Below are 13,563 nucleotides of genomic sequence, written 5' to 3' on the forward strand. Positions count from 1 at the left end.
TGCTGCAGTGCATACCTACAGCACATGATGGCACTGCAGGAGCGCAAAACAGCCTCGGCCTCTTCTGCAGCTCAGCTGGGCTTTTAACCCTTCCGAGGAGGCAGAGCTGCTGCGAGAGTGGTGGCCTTCCAGGGACGAGGTGTGGAGGGAGGTCTGGGGGGCGATGATGCCCGCTGCTGTCCCCAGCTAGGGCAAAGCCTTGCACCCGAGCTGCTGGCTGCCTCCATGGCATCGCCCATGTCCCTGGGACGGGAGGAGCTGAGTGCATGCGGTGCTGCATCGTGGGCCAGAGCACATTTGTGAGCTGGCACCTCCCAAAATGCAGGGTGGGTGTTTTGTGTTGTGGCTCCTCACAGCTGTACAGGGGGTAGTCGCTGGTCTTGGCATGCCCGAGGCCATTCCCCCTCTCTGCAGAGACCCAACGAAATCTTCCCCAGAGAGACCAGCTGTGCTTGACCAGGTGGCAAGACAGATGTAGGGCTAATTTGGGCAGCAGCACCTGTACGCCAGAAGCACCAAATGCGTTCACCCGGGTGCACTGAGGAGCACTACCCTGGCCCTCAGCTCGCTCCGATCCTGTTGCTGCCACGTCTGGCTTTGCCTCCTGAGCTCACGCAGGCAGAGAGATGGTCTTCAGATACGCGCTGGTCGGAAGTGAGCCTTGGTGTAGGTCTTGCATGATAATATCCTGCTGGCTGGCAACTGGGGCTTGGAAGAGGGCGAGCGCATTTGTTAGTTTGCTGGCTCCTGAAGCCACCGATCCTCTAGCCAAAATCCAGGGAGAGCTGCAGAGACGAACAGAAAGGCTGCAACAGCATTTCCATGTAGCACATGGTTTTTCCTGAAATAATCCCCGCAGGAGAGAAACTCTGCTTAAAATATTTGGATGTGACAATCGTGGTAGTTAGCTGTTCTTTGTAGATGAACTGAAAATGTATAAATGCAGCAAGTTCTGCCCAAATTATTGCCAGATTGTGTAGGTATGTAAAAATGTGATCTTCATAGAGGTTGGCTTGAATTAGCTGGTGGACACAAGGTGGATGGCTCTGCTTTTCCTCCTGTTGTCATCCCCATGGGAAAAAGTTCTCTTTAGGACTTCTCCATGCGTAACAAGATGTACATCCACGAGAAAGCACAAAATCAGGAGGAGGAAAACACTCTTCCAAGTAAGGAGACGGGTGGAGGGGCTTGGTTTCCGCAGCTTGTGTCCATCTCTCTGGATGGAGCACTCTTTGCTTGATATCTCCCTGTTTTAAATGCAGCTGATTGATTTTATTTCTCGTTCTCCTTTTGTGCCTGTTTATTTTAATAAAGATAGATATTTTTTGAAACCTGAAGCAAAATGGTCCACTGTCTCCACCCACCCCCCTGGCACTACGCGCTGATGGGTATTTCAGTGGTTATAATTTGATTTCTGCCTCTCCTGCTGGGCTGATGTGAGAGAAACAACATTTAGAGAAGTAGATTAAAAAAAAAAAAAAAAAAAAAAAATGGAGCAGGGGAGGCAGAGGCTGGGAGTGGTGTGGGAAGAGGGAAAGAGAATCAACGAGAATGCACTCTCATTTTCTAGGCCATTTTTTTTTTCAAGTTTGCAATCTCTGATGGACAAAAATCCCAGTATAGCTCAACTAATCAATCGCTCTCTGAAGAATAGAAAATGCCTCATCTCTTTAGGTATTTCTGTGTTATTCTTGGCCTGCTGCAGTGACTCATCGGAGCTGGTCTGTGCCAACGATTTCGGGCTTGTAGCCCCTTTGAGAGGTAGAGAATTCTGAAAATTCCATTTTGCAAGTGAAGAAACTGAGGCATGGAGTAGTAAATAGGTTCCTTCCCCTTCAGATCATGTGTTTGGCAAGGGCAGTGTGTGGAGCAGGCGTTAAGGGCTGATTTCTGAACCTGTGATTCAATCAGCACACATAATCCAGATGCATTTTCCGCAGCACTCAGCTCTTTATACTTAGACAAAACGAGGTTTTCACTAGTGCTTCGCGGTCAGCCCATCTCCAGTGATAATATTCAGCAGCAACTCCTCAACTCTTGGAGTTTCTTAGGGAAAAGCTCCTGCTTTTTGGTAGCAGGAATGTTTTTCTTCTTTGCCAAAAATCTGACCCTTCATTTCTAGGCACAGAATTAAAAACTCGATCATCATTTTTTTTTCTAGTTTTAAAACAGGAGCATCCTTCTTCTTTTTTTTTTTTTTTTTTTTTTTCCTTGATTTTCCTGGTTTCTAGGGACGTGATTAGTGATTGCTTGTGTGCATATCTGAAGTTAATAGCTTTTCTAAATATTTTTTCCTCCTCTAAAATACATATCGAGATTGTCTGCAGCGGTTTGCATTTCCTGCTGTGGAGACAAATACCTTAATTAGAATGGAAAGGAGGAAAAAAAAAATCACACAGAAAAGGAAAACATCTCTGTGAAGAGAAACCTGAAAGGCTTGAGAGAGAAGTAGAAACGGGCAAATGAAGCCTCCTGGCAGGCAGGAGGCATCTTGCAGAAACAAGGCTCTATGCACACAGGCGTTGGGGATTGTTTTGCAGGGGGGTACTGCTGGAAGCCGGGCTGGGTGCAGAAGCTGTTGCCTTTCTGTCAAGCAATGAGAGCTGTTCTCAAACTGCTCGTTCTCGACCTCCTGCAGCTCCTGCTCTGATCTGCCTGCACGGCTTGGTTTCAACGATTGTGTCTTGCAAACAAGAGGGACGGGGGATGTTCTTTTGCCATCATAACTGCCTTGGACATGTGTTTTTCCTTCACTTCAGAGTGAAGGTTTACATAAATCCTATGTGGTTGCTGTAGTTTGTTATGGGACTCTTTGTACCTGCTCGTCCTCCCTTGGCTTTAGCATGCCCTGGGGAAAGCACAGCAGAAGAAAGCAGCAAGAAATGCCTACTTCTGGTATTAACTGGCTGGTATTAACTCTGAGGACAAATAAGAGGGATAGGAAGCTGCAAGTACAAAATTGTTGCTCAGACCTGAAGATTTGCTCCTTGAGTCTAGTTAGAGGTGAAAGGACTACATCTAGTTTCGACTGCAAAGTTTGACAGAGCAGGAGAAAAGGTGACCATATTTATAATCGAGAGCACAGTGTAAGTCTGCAATGTTTGCCTGCAGGGAAATGGGGTAGGAGACCTCTTGCCTTCCTTATATTTTCAAGCAAAAGCATCAGCCTGCAAAGGGCACACATTCAGCCCACTCCCACCTCCACAGTAGGTCTGCAGCCAGAAAAGATGAGCTGGCTCTCTCTACACCTCTGTCTTAAGGTCTTTCTGGGAAACACTCCCAAACCCCTTCCCCTAACAGGCATCCATCCACCCAGAAAAAAACCCTGCTGTCCCAAAGCACAGCAGGCTGTCAGGGCTTCCTAGTTACAGCCAGCTCTGATGCACTTCACGTGCTGCCCGTAGCTGGGGGACCACCCAGACCTCCTTGACATCGTCCAGGAGAGCAGTAGCTGCCAGCCCTGGGTTTCAGAGGGCAGCCTTGCTGCAGATGAGTGGCAGCCAGCAGAAGGGTCTGCTCGGATGGATTAATCAGCCTTGCAAAGGTCTTTTTCCAGGCCAGGGGATGGGGGGAAGAAGGTGGACTGAGAGCATCGCAGACTGCTTCCCTGCTGCCGAGCTCGGATTTGTATCCAGCTCATTGAGGATAATTAGATGATCACCATCAGATGGGTAAGCTGAGCGCTCACTTTCTGCACCATCCCTCCAAGAGAGGAGCACATTATTCCTGTTTTTCACCAGCCTGAACCAGCAACTGTCTATGTGAACTGCGGTGCTGTCCCTATATAATTAAGGCTGTCAGTCAGACTCAGACACCTAAACACTACAAACTCCATGGCTTAGGAGGATTGATCACAGGACTTTATTGGCAGTCAAAGCAGCACTTTGTAGGCTCTCTTTTCCTTTGTCAGTTGAACAAACTGTGGGGCCGTGAGAAGGGAACATCTCTGGGAAGGTGCCTGCTTACTGGGCACGCAGCTGTGGTGCCAGATCCTGTGCAGGCAGAGGGATGAGCTGCACTGATCCCGATCAGTGCTTGCAGGGGCCTTGAGACCAGCAAGCACCAGTGGGGAGCACCAGTGCTGTGTGGACAGAGGGACGGCGTCGGGAAGTCTGGGCTTACAGGACAGGCACGCAGCCTGCCTGTCTCTGCAGAAGTGCCAGAGGAAAGCTCCCCAGCCCCATTTGACTGATGTTGTCTCTACTTTTTTGCAGGGTGTGTATGGAGACAGCATGAATGCCAGATCTATAGCAGGAAGACTTGTCTTTGCCCTTTTCCAGTGGAAAAGGCTGGTGATCTTGCTCTGTGTGGGTAAGAAAACCTCAGTTCATGCTGAACCTTGCTGATTCCCAGCCATCACTCACCGCTGTGTCCCCCTGCCCTATGCCTTGCAGGGCTGGGACTGTATAGAGGGAGGGTCCCCTCCTGGCCATGGATGTCTTCACTGGAGAGACCCTCAAAATGGAATAAGCCAGAAGATAGCAGGGAAGGAGACACATTTCCATAATTCCGATACACACTGCCCCATGTCCCCACAGACTGAGATGAGGGGGATCTGTGGACTCAGATACATTCCCAGTGCATAGGGATTAGCAACAGGAGTGCAGGCACCGGTCCTGGTGCCCTGCTTTCACTGCACATAGCTCCATCACTCGTATCCCCAAATGCTGAGCCTTGTCCTGCAAACGGCCCTGCCACATGCAGCTCCCCGTGCAACAGCTCTGCTCTCCTGTGCATGAGCCTTGCACTCATATTTGTAACTAGCAAAGCTGTTTTTTTTTTTCCAAGAGATTCTTTAGCTGTGCCTGTTTTGGGTGAATTTTCAGAAAACCAAGTCATCTTGGATGTCTTGGGGTGTGGTGAGTAGAAAAGCATCTAAAAGGTGACTTTTTCCCAAGGTAAAGAAATCCTTCTGTTGTTTTGCACAAGTGTAGAACAGCTAGGTGTTAACTTCATGAATTCTCCTCTGTATTAATATTTATTAATATTTAAAAACCTCAGAGCAGGGCAAGCCTCCTGTCTGGTATGTGTGCACAGGGCTGCAGGAGGCTAGAGCAGGGTTAACGTGCTTCTGTGATAACTGAATGAGATTCCTGGGACAGGGGGGAGGTCTAGCAGTCACCCTCTGATAAATGCCACAGCAATCTTTGCAGGATTAGGGTCCAGAGGTGGGTGTTTGCCTGCATTGTGTGTACGTGTGTAGCAACCCAGAAATGAATCGGTTGATGAAAGCCTCTGTGTGGTATGTGCAGGAGGTCCAGGAGAGACCCACTGGTACGATGTCTGTACGAGTGTATGTAACTGCTTGTGATCTCCCTCCAAGAGAAAGAAAACCAATTCTAATTTCATGCCATCATTGAAAGGCCAGTTGTTTGTCACAGAAAAAAATCACTGCTCCTTAATGGCCAAGATGTGACCACTGTCATTTTCATAAAAAAGAAAGAGCCATCGTGGTGCACAGTAATGTAATGACTATTTTGTCATATGATGTGGGAAGTGCTGAGGAAAGTCAAATTAAAAGTCTTTATCTCCCATCTGAATGGCCTCTTTACTAATGGTTAAAAAAACAAACAAAAAACCCACAAAGAAACAGCAAAAACAACTAATGCTGGAAAATCCTTATCCTTACATGCCAGCACCAGCACACCAGCAGCTCCATGAAGCCAGCAGGAGGAGCTGGGCACGCTGATGGGCTAGGTGAGGGGACAAACCTCAGGGCCTCTCCCAAATCAGAGACCCTCAGGGGCAAATCCTTCCCCTTCCTCAGCTCCTTAGAGCTGCAGCAGTGTCTGGAGTGTCAATTCCTGCACATTTCCTGCTTTGGGTCATGTCACTGGAAGGGTGCACATGATGGAGAACTCTTTTCCTGCTGCATCCACAGTCTCAGATTCATGCAGGGCAATGCATGAACTCAGGGCAAGCCAGGCTTGTGCTCTGAATCAGCACAGTGCCTTGCTTAAGGTGAAGAGCAGCTCAGACAAGCTGTGGCCCGTGTTTCTAACCTGCTCTCAGCTAATCTTTTGTCTGGCACGAGCCTGCTGATTTCAGCGCTGGAAGCAGCCCTGGTTGGGACTGGAGGATTTCTCCTGCATGTGCATTTCTTCTTACTGCTGCGAGTCTTCGCTGTCCTCAGCTTTCTGGATTTTGTACCCAAGCATCATGGTGTGAGTTGTGGCTGCATTGTGCTGCCTGTCTGGAGGATAATGGATGGCTTTGTGCAGCAGGAGCTGTTTGAATGTGCTCGTGGTCCTCGGGTTCACTACCAGAAGGCCCATTAATTTTTGCTAGCAAGGGCCTAAATCAAATGCAGCCACTTGGAGGCTCCAAACTCTGAAACAGGGTCTGGTCTGCTCGACTGCAGGAGATGCTGTTGTGGGGGGAGAGGTCCCGTGGGCTGCACGGTGGCTGGTTGTAGCTGTTGTGCTGTGGCTGTGCAGCTGATCTACCTGTGTCTGCCTCTCCATTGCCTTCTGCAGGTCTGTGCATGAAGGAGCTGTACTATGCGATGAACACACTTGAAAGTCATGTTGGGTAAGTTAACTTCTTCAATTTTCTGACCTCAGTGCTGCTGTGGTCTGGGCTAACTGTGGGACACAGTTCATTATTGTGGAAGGTAGCAGCCAGGGTAAAACCTGGGCTGAGAACCAGTTCCCCCAGTAAGGTTTGAATCCTTGGGGACTTGGAGGACTGTGTTCTGCCAGGCTGGGCAGAGCAGATGGAAAAGTAGCAGGATGAAACAGCATTTGGTGAGCCTGGAGAGAACTTAGCTAGACCACAGCAGGGATTCCCCAGTGTTGATGGTCACTGCCAGAGTAACTTGTGGGTGTCCCATGTGTGTGCCTCCATGTGGAGTAAAGAACAAGGCTCACCTGAGGCCAACAATTTCCTAAAACTCAAGCTGCTCAAGGCCCTGAGCAGTTGGACTTAGCTTTGGCATTATCTCTCCAGAGGTCTTTTTCCATCTAAATTCCTCTGTGTTTCTGTTGAGCAGACAAGGAGGCCTTTACATGCTCTTTGGAGGGGGCCTGTTCATGGACAGCAGTGGTCAGGAGCTGGGAGACGGGACAACATGGTCAGGAGCTCAAAACCCTCCATTTGTAGACATCTTTAAGAGACCTCCTGAACTACCACTGGTTCTCAGGTTACAATCTAAGGTTTGAGAGCCTTCAGGAAGGGCTGGTAGGAAATTAACCTTATTTCTTTTACAGGAGTCATGTTGGTGCTTGCCAGAGACGTTTCAAGTGGAGAAAGCCTTTTCTTGGGAGGTTTGTTAGCTGTATCTCGTTTGTTTGGGGAATTTTGATGAGAGATCAGTCAGTGTCTCAGTGGCTACTGCTTGGTGGAGACTGGCATTCTGGGGTTTGTGTGCAGATATGCAGGAAGGAAATAGAACTAGGCTGAGCTAACTCTTGCACAATTGCACCTCGGCCCTGTAACAAGTGAGTCAACGGGCCAGCAGGATGATGCAATGCAGAAAGTGTGAGTAAAATGTCCAGGCAGAGAGGAAGAGGTGTGAGCTGTTAAATTGGTCAGTGTGCAGTCAGGCTTTGTCGTGGGTGTTTTGAGCTTTGTCATGAAATGAATGAGTAAATGAAATTGGGAACGTAACTGGAATTCTCTCCCTCTCTCCTCTTGTGGATAAACAATGAAAAAATGAGTAAGCATTATTCAAACTAGTACAGAGAGAGGAATGACTGAAAAAAGAGAGAAGCTGGGGGGGCAGAACTGGAGAGGAAATGAAATTTTTCTGTCACTGCTGCTCAGAAGATGGGTTAGAAACAGTGAGCAGTAAGGACTGGATTTTAAAAACGTGGGCCATTTCTGGGAAATACTTCAGGATAGCTCAGAAGCTTTCCAAACCTCTTCATTATTCAGCCTGCTTCAGCTGCTCTAGTCCTTGTGTCTGACACTGCTGTGACTGCTCCACTCGTCCATGAACTGCTGCGTCTCTGATTCTCTCTTGTTAGGTCTGAATCTCACTGGAAGCCTTTCCTGACCAGCAAATCCTTATACTCACTCATGGACAGGCCTTTTAGACAGAAGGCTGAAGAAGTTCTGTGGTTCCATGAGCTTCCTTTTGGGCTGCAGAGTTCAGGTATTGCAGTGTTCTGCCCTCAGTGTTGTGGATGGACACGGTGTGGCTGGAGATCCTCCCCTCCCTGGTAGCATCGAGTGCTGCAGAGGAGATCAAAATACTGGGTGCCAGCATGCACCAGGGGCGATCTGGGCTGACTGGATGGGGTGCCTTTGAGAAAAGGTCATAGTCCATGAGGGTAGTCATGAAAGAAGAGGAGCATGGCTTTAACTGCAGGCTCTAGCTGTGCAAGGAGGGATGGGAAGTAGAAAGCTGAGAGAAATGCTCCTGTGGATAGAGCAGGAGCCACTGCAGAAGTTACTAAATGCCATTGGAAAGAGGATACTGAGTGGGCTGGTACCTGTTGCCTTTTTCAGTGGGGGGTACTATAGGCCAACTTCAATTGCTGGTAGTGCTGATCACAAAGTGCATGTCCTTCATGTGAAAAAAATGCCTAGTGTGGACAGTGTTGGGCAGATGGAGGTGACGAGCAGTGTTTAAGTAGGCTGTCCCATGTAAACTGTCCTGGCATTTTATGTGGGAATGAAACCCCAAAAGAAAAAGGAGAGTTAGCCTGTTGTCAGTGGTGGGGCTATGATTTTCCCCTGAAGATGACTCTTCAACTCCTTCTCTTCTAGTTCTCTCTGCTTTTAGCACATTGCAGCTTCTTCCAGAGCAGGAGTTGCCTGGATCCTTTGGCCGGTACGATGGCTGGGCTGGAAATGGGTGCTGGGGGCACAGGTCTGTTGGGGAAGTGATAGATGGGTTGAGAGCCTCAGTTTCTGCAGCTATTCAAAGTTCTCTCTCTTAGTGCTCAACTTCACAGTCCTTTCTGCCTCTCACTCCTGCTACTCTTCATCTCCTCTCTCAGTAGGCTTCTCTTTCTCTCCCTTTTAAATGTACGCTTTCAAGCAGTTCTCGTACTGATGAACTTAAGCTGCTAGCTCCCAGCTCCCTCCCTTTAACTTCTGTCATACCGTGAGTTCTGTTCTCAGTGTTGCCCTGTCCCATCTATTTTCTCCTGCATTAACTCCATCCCAAGCATGACAGACTGGAAAGCTGGGTGAATCCCTCAGTTCTGCCTGCCCACATTCAGGGGGAGCTGGAAGCAAAGTAAGCTGTCTGTGGCAGCTATTGGCAAGCACTTTCACTTAGGTCCTTCTTTCCTCTAATTCATTAGATGAATTTTTCTGTGATGTCTCATTCTCCCTCTCCCCAGTGCACTGCATGCCACAAGCAGAGGTCCACTCACATAGTTACTGGTCTACTGGGTAAACCCCAGCGTACCAGGTATCTGGTGTCGTACACCATCTGGCTAGGAAACAGCCAGAGTCCTACTAGTCAGGGATTTTTTCCTCTGATGTCCCCCCAGGAGTTAGTTGAGGACATCAAAAAGGCCCTCAGGGATGCTGATTTAACCTGGTGGAGATGCTAGTCAGAGGGTTTTATCTCTTGCAATCTATTCTTATGCCAGCTTATGGTGCCAAAGGTGCATTGTGGTCGGCAATGGTTACTCCATCCGTGGACAGAGCTTTGGGAATTTGATTGACTCTCACCATGTTATCATCAGGTACTGAATCCATACTAAAACCTTAACAATTAAGCAGAGCCCAAGGATTGACAATGTGTATGTAGCTTTAGCTTTCTTGCCTGGGAAACATCTAGGATCCTGCAGCTCAGTTTTTTGGGGGTTTATGGCTAAGCACAAACACTGCAGGAGCCAGAAACTATACTGCTCACTCACAGGTGTTTTACCTGGGACTAGAGAGCCACCGCCAGTGCAGTGGAGTGGTAGGCAGTCCCAATCTTTGACTATATTGCAACTTCACTTTGCAGATTTAGTCTGACTTAAGCAAATCATTTAATGTGCTTCCTGTCCCTACCTGAAAAATAGTGGCTGTGCGCCACTGCCATCTTTTTATTGCAGAGGAGGAACTATTGGGATGTCTGGTGGGGTGGCCCATTCTGTGCAACCAGGCTGCTGGGTTGGGCCATGATGTGTTTTGGTGCCCTCGTGTGAGTTCATATGGCCAGTCTGGCATCTGAGAGCACACAGCTGCATCCATGGTTGGGAATAGATGATAATGAAACTTGCCCTTCTGGCTTTGATTCTCAGATTAAATGATGCTCCAGTAAAAGAGTACAAGAAAGATGTGGGTGAGAGAACCAGCATCCGTCTCTTCTTCCCTGAATCAGCTCTGCCCAACCCTTTAGAAAACAATGACAATGATACACTGATGGTGTTTGTCCCATTCAAGCCTCTCGATTTCCTCTGGCTGAGGGAAGTGTTGCTGAAAACCAGGAAGAAGGTGAGAAGTCTTTAATGAGGGGAGGTTGAAACTAGGTTATTTGTAGTGACATATTCAATAGCTCTAATAATCATGTATCTTTCAAATATTTAATGAGCTGCACAAGGCACCTGAGACCTTATTTTTCACTAATTAGAAAGACCCCAGTCACAGACAGATTGCATATGGGTGCATGGGAATGAGTAGAAAAGACCAGGAGATACTTTGTTCCTCCAAATTCTCCGTCCTCTGAGCATCAAGCCAGAGCAACAGACCACAGCTAACTTTCTCCTGGCATGGTATGGTGTCCATGGATGTGCCACGAGGACCTCTCTGCCTTTCTCCTACAGACGAAGGTGGGATTTTGGCGCCAGCCTCCGCAGCAGTGGAATGGGAACATCTCTCAGCTACGTATTCTCAACCCGTATGTCACCTACGAAGCAACGTACAAACTGCTGCAGCTGAATGCATCAAGTAGGGTATGATATCATACTGGAGAGCAAATGACCATCAGTGTTCTCTATCTCCCCTAATACCTTACTGCTTCAGCACCACACAAGGGGAAGGAAAACTTAGTCACTTCCCCTAGTAAATGCAGTCTTTCCCTATAGCATGGCATTTCAAGTTTTGAACTCTATTTCTACAAAGAAAAGGAAGACTTTTTCCCACTTGTCACGACTGTGTAACATTATTTTAATTCCAGTCTGCCCTGTAATCCCTTGCCATTTTGCCTTCAAGTGACTTTTCAGAGTTGAATTTCTGGCCATAGTTCTAGACCTCAGGACACCTGCTTCTCTAGAGACCAGCAGCTTTGTCATACAAGCCCTTTCATACATGTTTTCTGTGCTTTCTCTGTCTGGACCATTACTTATAATTAGCTAGCGTAAAATGTGAGGAATTTTGGTTGGCTTTCCTTAAAACATTCAGTTCTTACAGATCGCTGGCCTGAGGCTGGCTGTTATGCCCACTGCTTCTGGAACGCAAATTTCCCCTTCGCTGCACGATGGAGGATTACTTCATTAATGAATCTAATGATACTTTGTCTTCAGTCCTGATGATCTTTGTGATGGTGCTGTAGAATCTTTAATTAACTTTAAGCCTGCTGGGCACCACCAGGATGTTTATAATCTGCAACAAATGCAGGAGAAGCTTGAAGGTCTGGTGTGGTGAAATAACCTTGTCCAAGGTTGTGTGCTGACTCTTGGCTGGGCTGAGATTAGAGACCAAGTCTCTTGACTGCTGAAGCAATTCTGTAAAAAAAGTACATTTCCCTGCTAAACTGCTTGGAAAGTGCAAAGTGGGACGATCTAGATGAAGGGTGCTAAGTGCTAGGGTGACCTTGGGGAACCAGGCAGCATGTTCAGCTGCTCACAAGTGTGGTGGCTGTTCTGCACAGCCACAAGGCTTTTAAGGTCGCGGTTTGTACATGGTCACATTAGCTTTATGTGAGCAGAGGGCAGTTCTGTAGCACACAGGCCAGGGACAGGAATTTAACGTGTGGATTACAAGTGAGGTTTCACACGAGGGCCCCCAGCAGGGAACACACACAGAGGCACATGGAAAAGAAAGAGATGCAGGGACTTTGTCCAGGCTCTGTTATGGCCTTATTAAAAAGTGCTCTGATTCCTTCCATCCAAAAGTTTTCTGATTTATATGGAACTCTGTGTTTTATCGTTTCAGAGGTTTTACACTCCTGAGCCCTCATCTTCTGCAGCACCTTCTCAAAAGATGTTCCTTGTTAGAGTTTGGGGAGTGTTGTCCAGGCATTTGTCCTATTTAATTTACGTATTTTCTTGCTACGTGGAGTATGTGGAAACTATTGGTCCCAGCTGAAAAGGTGTTGCTACTGTCGCTTTTGTAATAGTATGAGTTTGAAATGCTAAACAGATGTTCTCTCTTTTCCCTTCCCAGAGATATGCCACCACGGGAATCATTGCTTTGAACTTAGCCCTCCATATATGCCAGGAGGTCAATATTGCAGGCTTTGGTTACCCCGGCAACCATGACAATACTACACCAATACATTATTACAATACAGGTCGCTCACGGAAAGAAGAGGTAGAAAATGCTTCCCCTTCAAACTGAGGTGTTCTCCATAGGGAAGCCTGCTGGCAAAAGCTGGGACTAAAGGAGCTGTGAGCTCTGGTAGCTGTCACTGGTGTTTCTTGCAGAAGAAACAATAAATTCCTGCTCGGGCATCCTGGGGAAGATGCTAGGACATGCTTTGTTCCCAGAGAGCAGCTTGAGAACAGATGCCAGCTCCTTCGTGGTGCCTGTCATCTGACCTAGTTTGGGGAGGAGGGTCCTGTGCAGTGAAAGTCCTGCCAGGGGCTGCAGATTGGGTCAGGCAGGATTCAGTGCATTTGGGGGAGGATGAGAGGCACTGTAAGGAGTAATCAGTAACTTTGGCTCTCTTGTCCTTGCAGCTCATTCAGCATAATCTCACAGCTGAGAGGAACTGGCTGCTGAAGATGATTGAGTGGGGAGTGATTGCTGACCTAGCCAGCCCTGCCTTTCAGGCCCAGAACCACTGAGAGAAGGCCATGATGCTTGCCGTCCCCATCCAGGCAACCCTGGTGATCCCAGCTGGACTTTACCCGTGTTCCAGGTTGTTTTGAGCATGTGTCATCATGTCCTGTTCCACATGGGAGGGAGATGAATCCCCCAAATTCAGAGCACTTGTGCTTTCCTCTGTTGGCCTCTGGCTTCCACTGCTGCCTGCTGCGCTGGAGGATGAGCAGTGTTACACAACCCTTCTTCCTTGAGTAATCTCTTCCTGGTTTATAAACACCTATCCTTTGCTCACCAGGTTATTTGTGAAAATCACCAAACTGAGATGCTAAGCTGGTATGCAGAAAGGGAGTGGTGAGGGTGCAGTGCCTACCCTGAGATTTCAAACTCCTTCCTACACAGATTGGAGTGAGAGAGAGTCATACCTACCCATCACCATGGGAAAGGACTGAACACTCAGAAACTTCAGTATCTTGCTGATTGTTGGCAAATGTTAATGTCTGCAGGAATTGTTTCTTTTACTGTTCTGTTTGAGAATAAATGCACTTCTGGTTTCAAGGAGTTGGCACTTTCTTGTGGGAGGGGGATTCCCCATGCAGACAGGTGAGAACTAACTTAGAATTGCCTCTGAGATCTTTTTATGGCTCCATGACCCCATGCAGTCTCCTTTTTTTTCCCTCCCAGCATTCT

The 13,563-nt window shown here is 47.8% G+C and overlaps 1 protein-coding gene across 1 annotated transcript; it reads left to right on the forward strand.

The window, feature by feature from the left end:
* Window positions 1–714: 714 nt before the first annotated feature.
* On the forward strand, window positions 715–13,431 carry LOC118175571 (CMP-N-acetylneuraminate-beta-galactosamide-alpha-2,3-sialyltransferase 4-like). The gene is made up of 11 exons (XM_035341937.1): window positions 715–1,166; window positions 4,215–4,311; window positions 6,477–6,531; window positions 7,209–7,265; window positions 7,968–8,095; window positions 8,713–8,776; window positions 9,549–9,644; window positions 10,191–10,383; window positions 10,713–10,841; window positions 12,274–12,420; window positions 12,789–13,431. Exons 1-11 carry the CDS (start codon window positions 1,041–1,043, stop codon window positions 12,894–12,896), a joined length of 1,200 nt encoding a protein of 399 aa, XP_035197828.1. The 5' UTR covers window positions 715–1,040; the 3' UTR covers window positions 12,897–13,431.
* The last annotated feature ends 132 nt before the right edge of the window (window positions 13,432–13,563 follow it).

The sequence above is a fragment of the Oxyura jamaicensis genome, chromosome 17, assembly GCF_011077185.1.
Source record: "Oxyura jamaicensis isolate SHBP4307 breed ruddy duck chromosome 17, BPBGC_Ojam_1.0, whole genome shotgun sequence".
NCBI classification, from domain to species: domain Eukaryota; kingdom Metazoa; phylum Chordata; class Aves; order Anseriformes; family Anatidae; genus Oxyura; species Oxyura jamaicensis.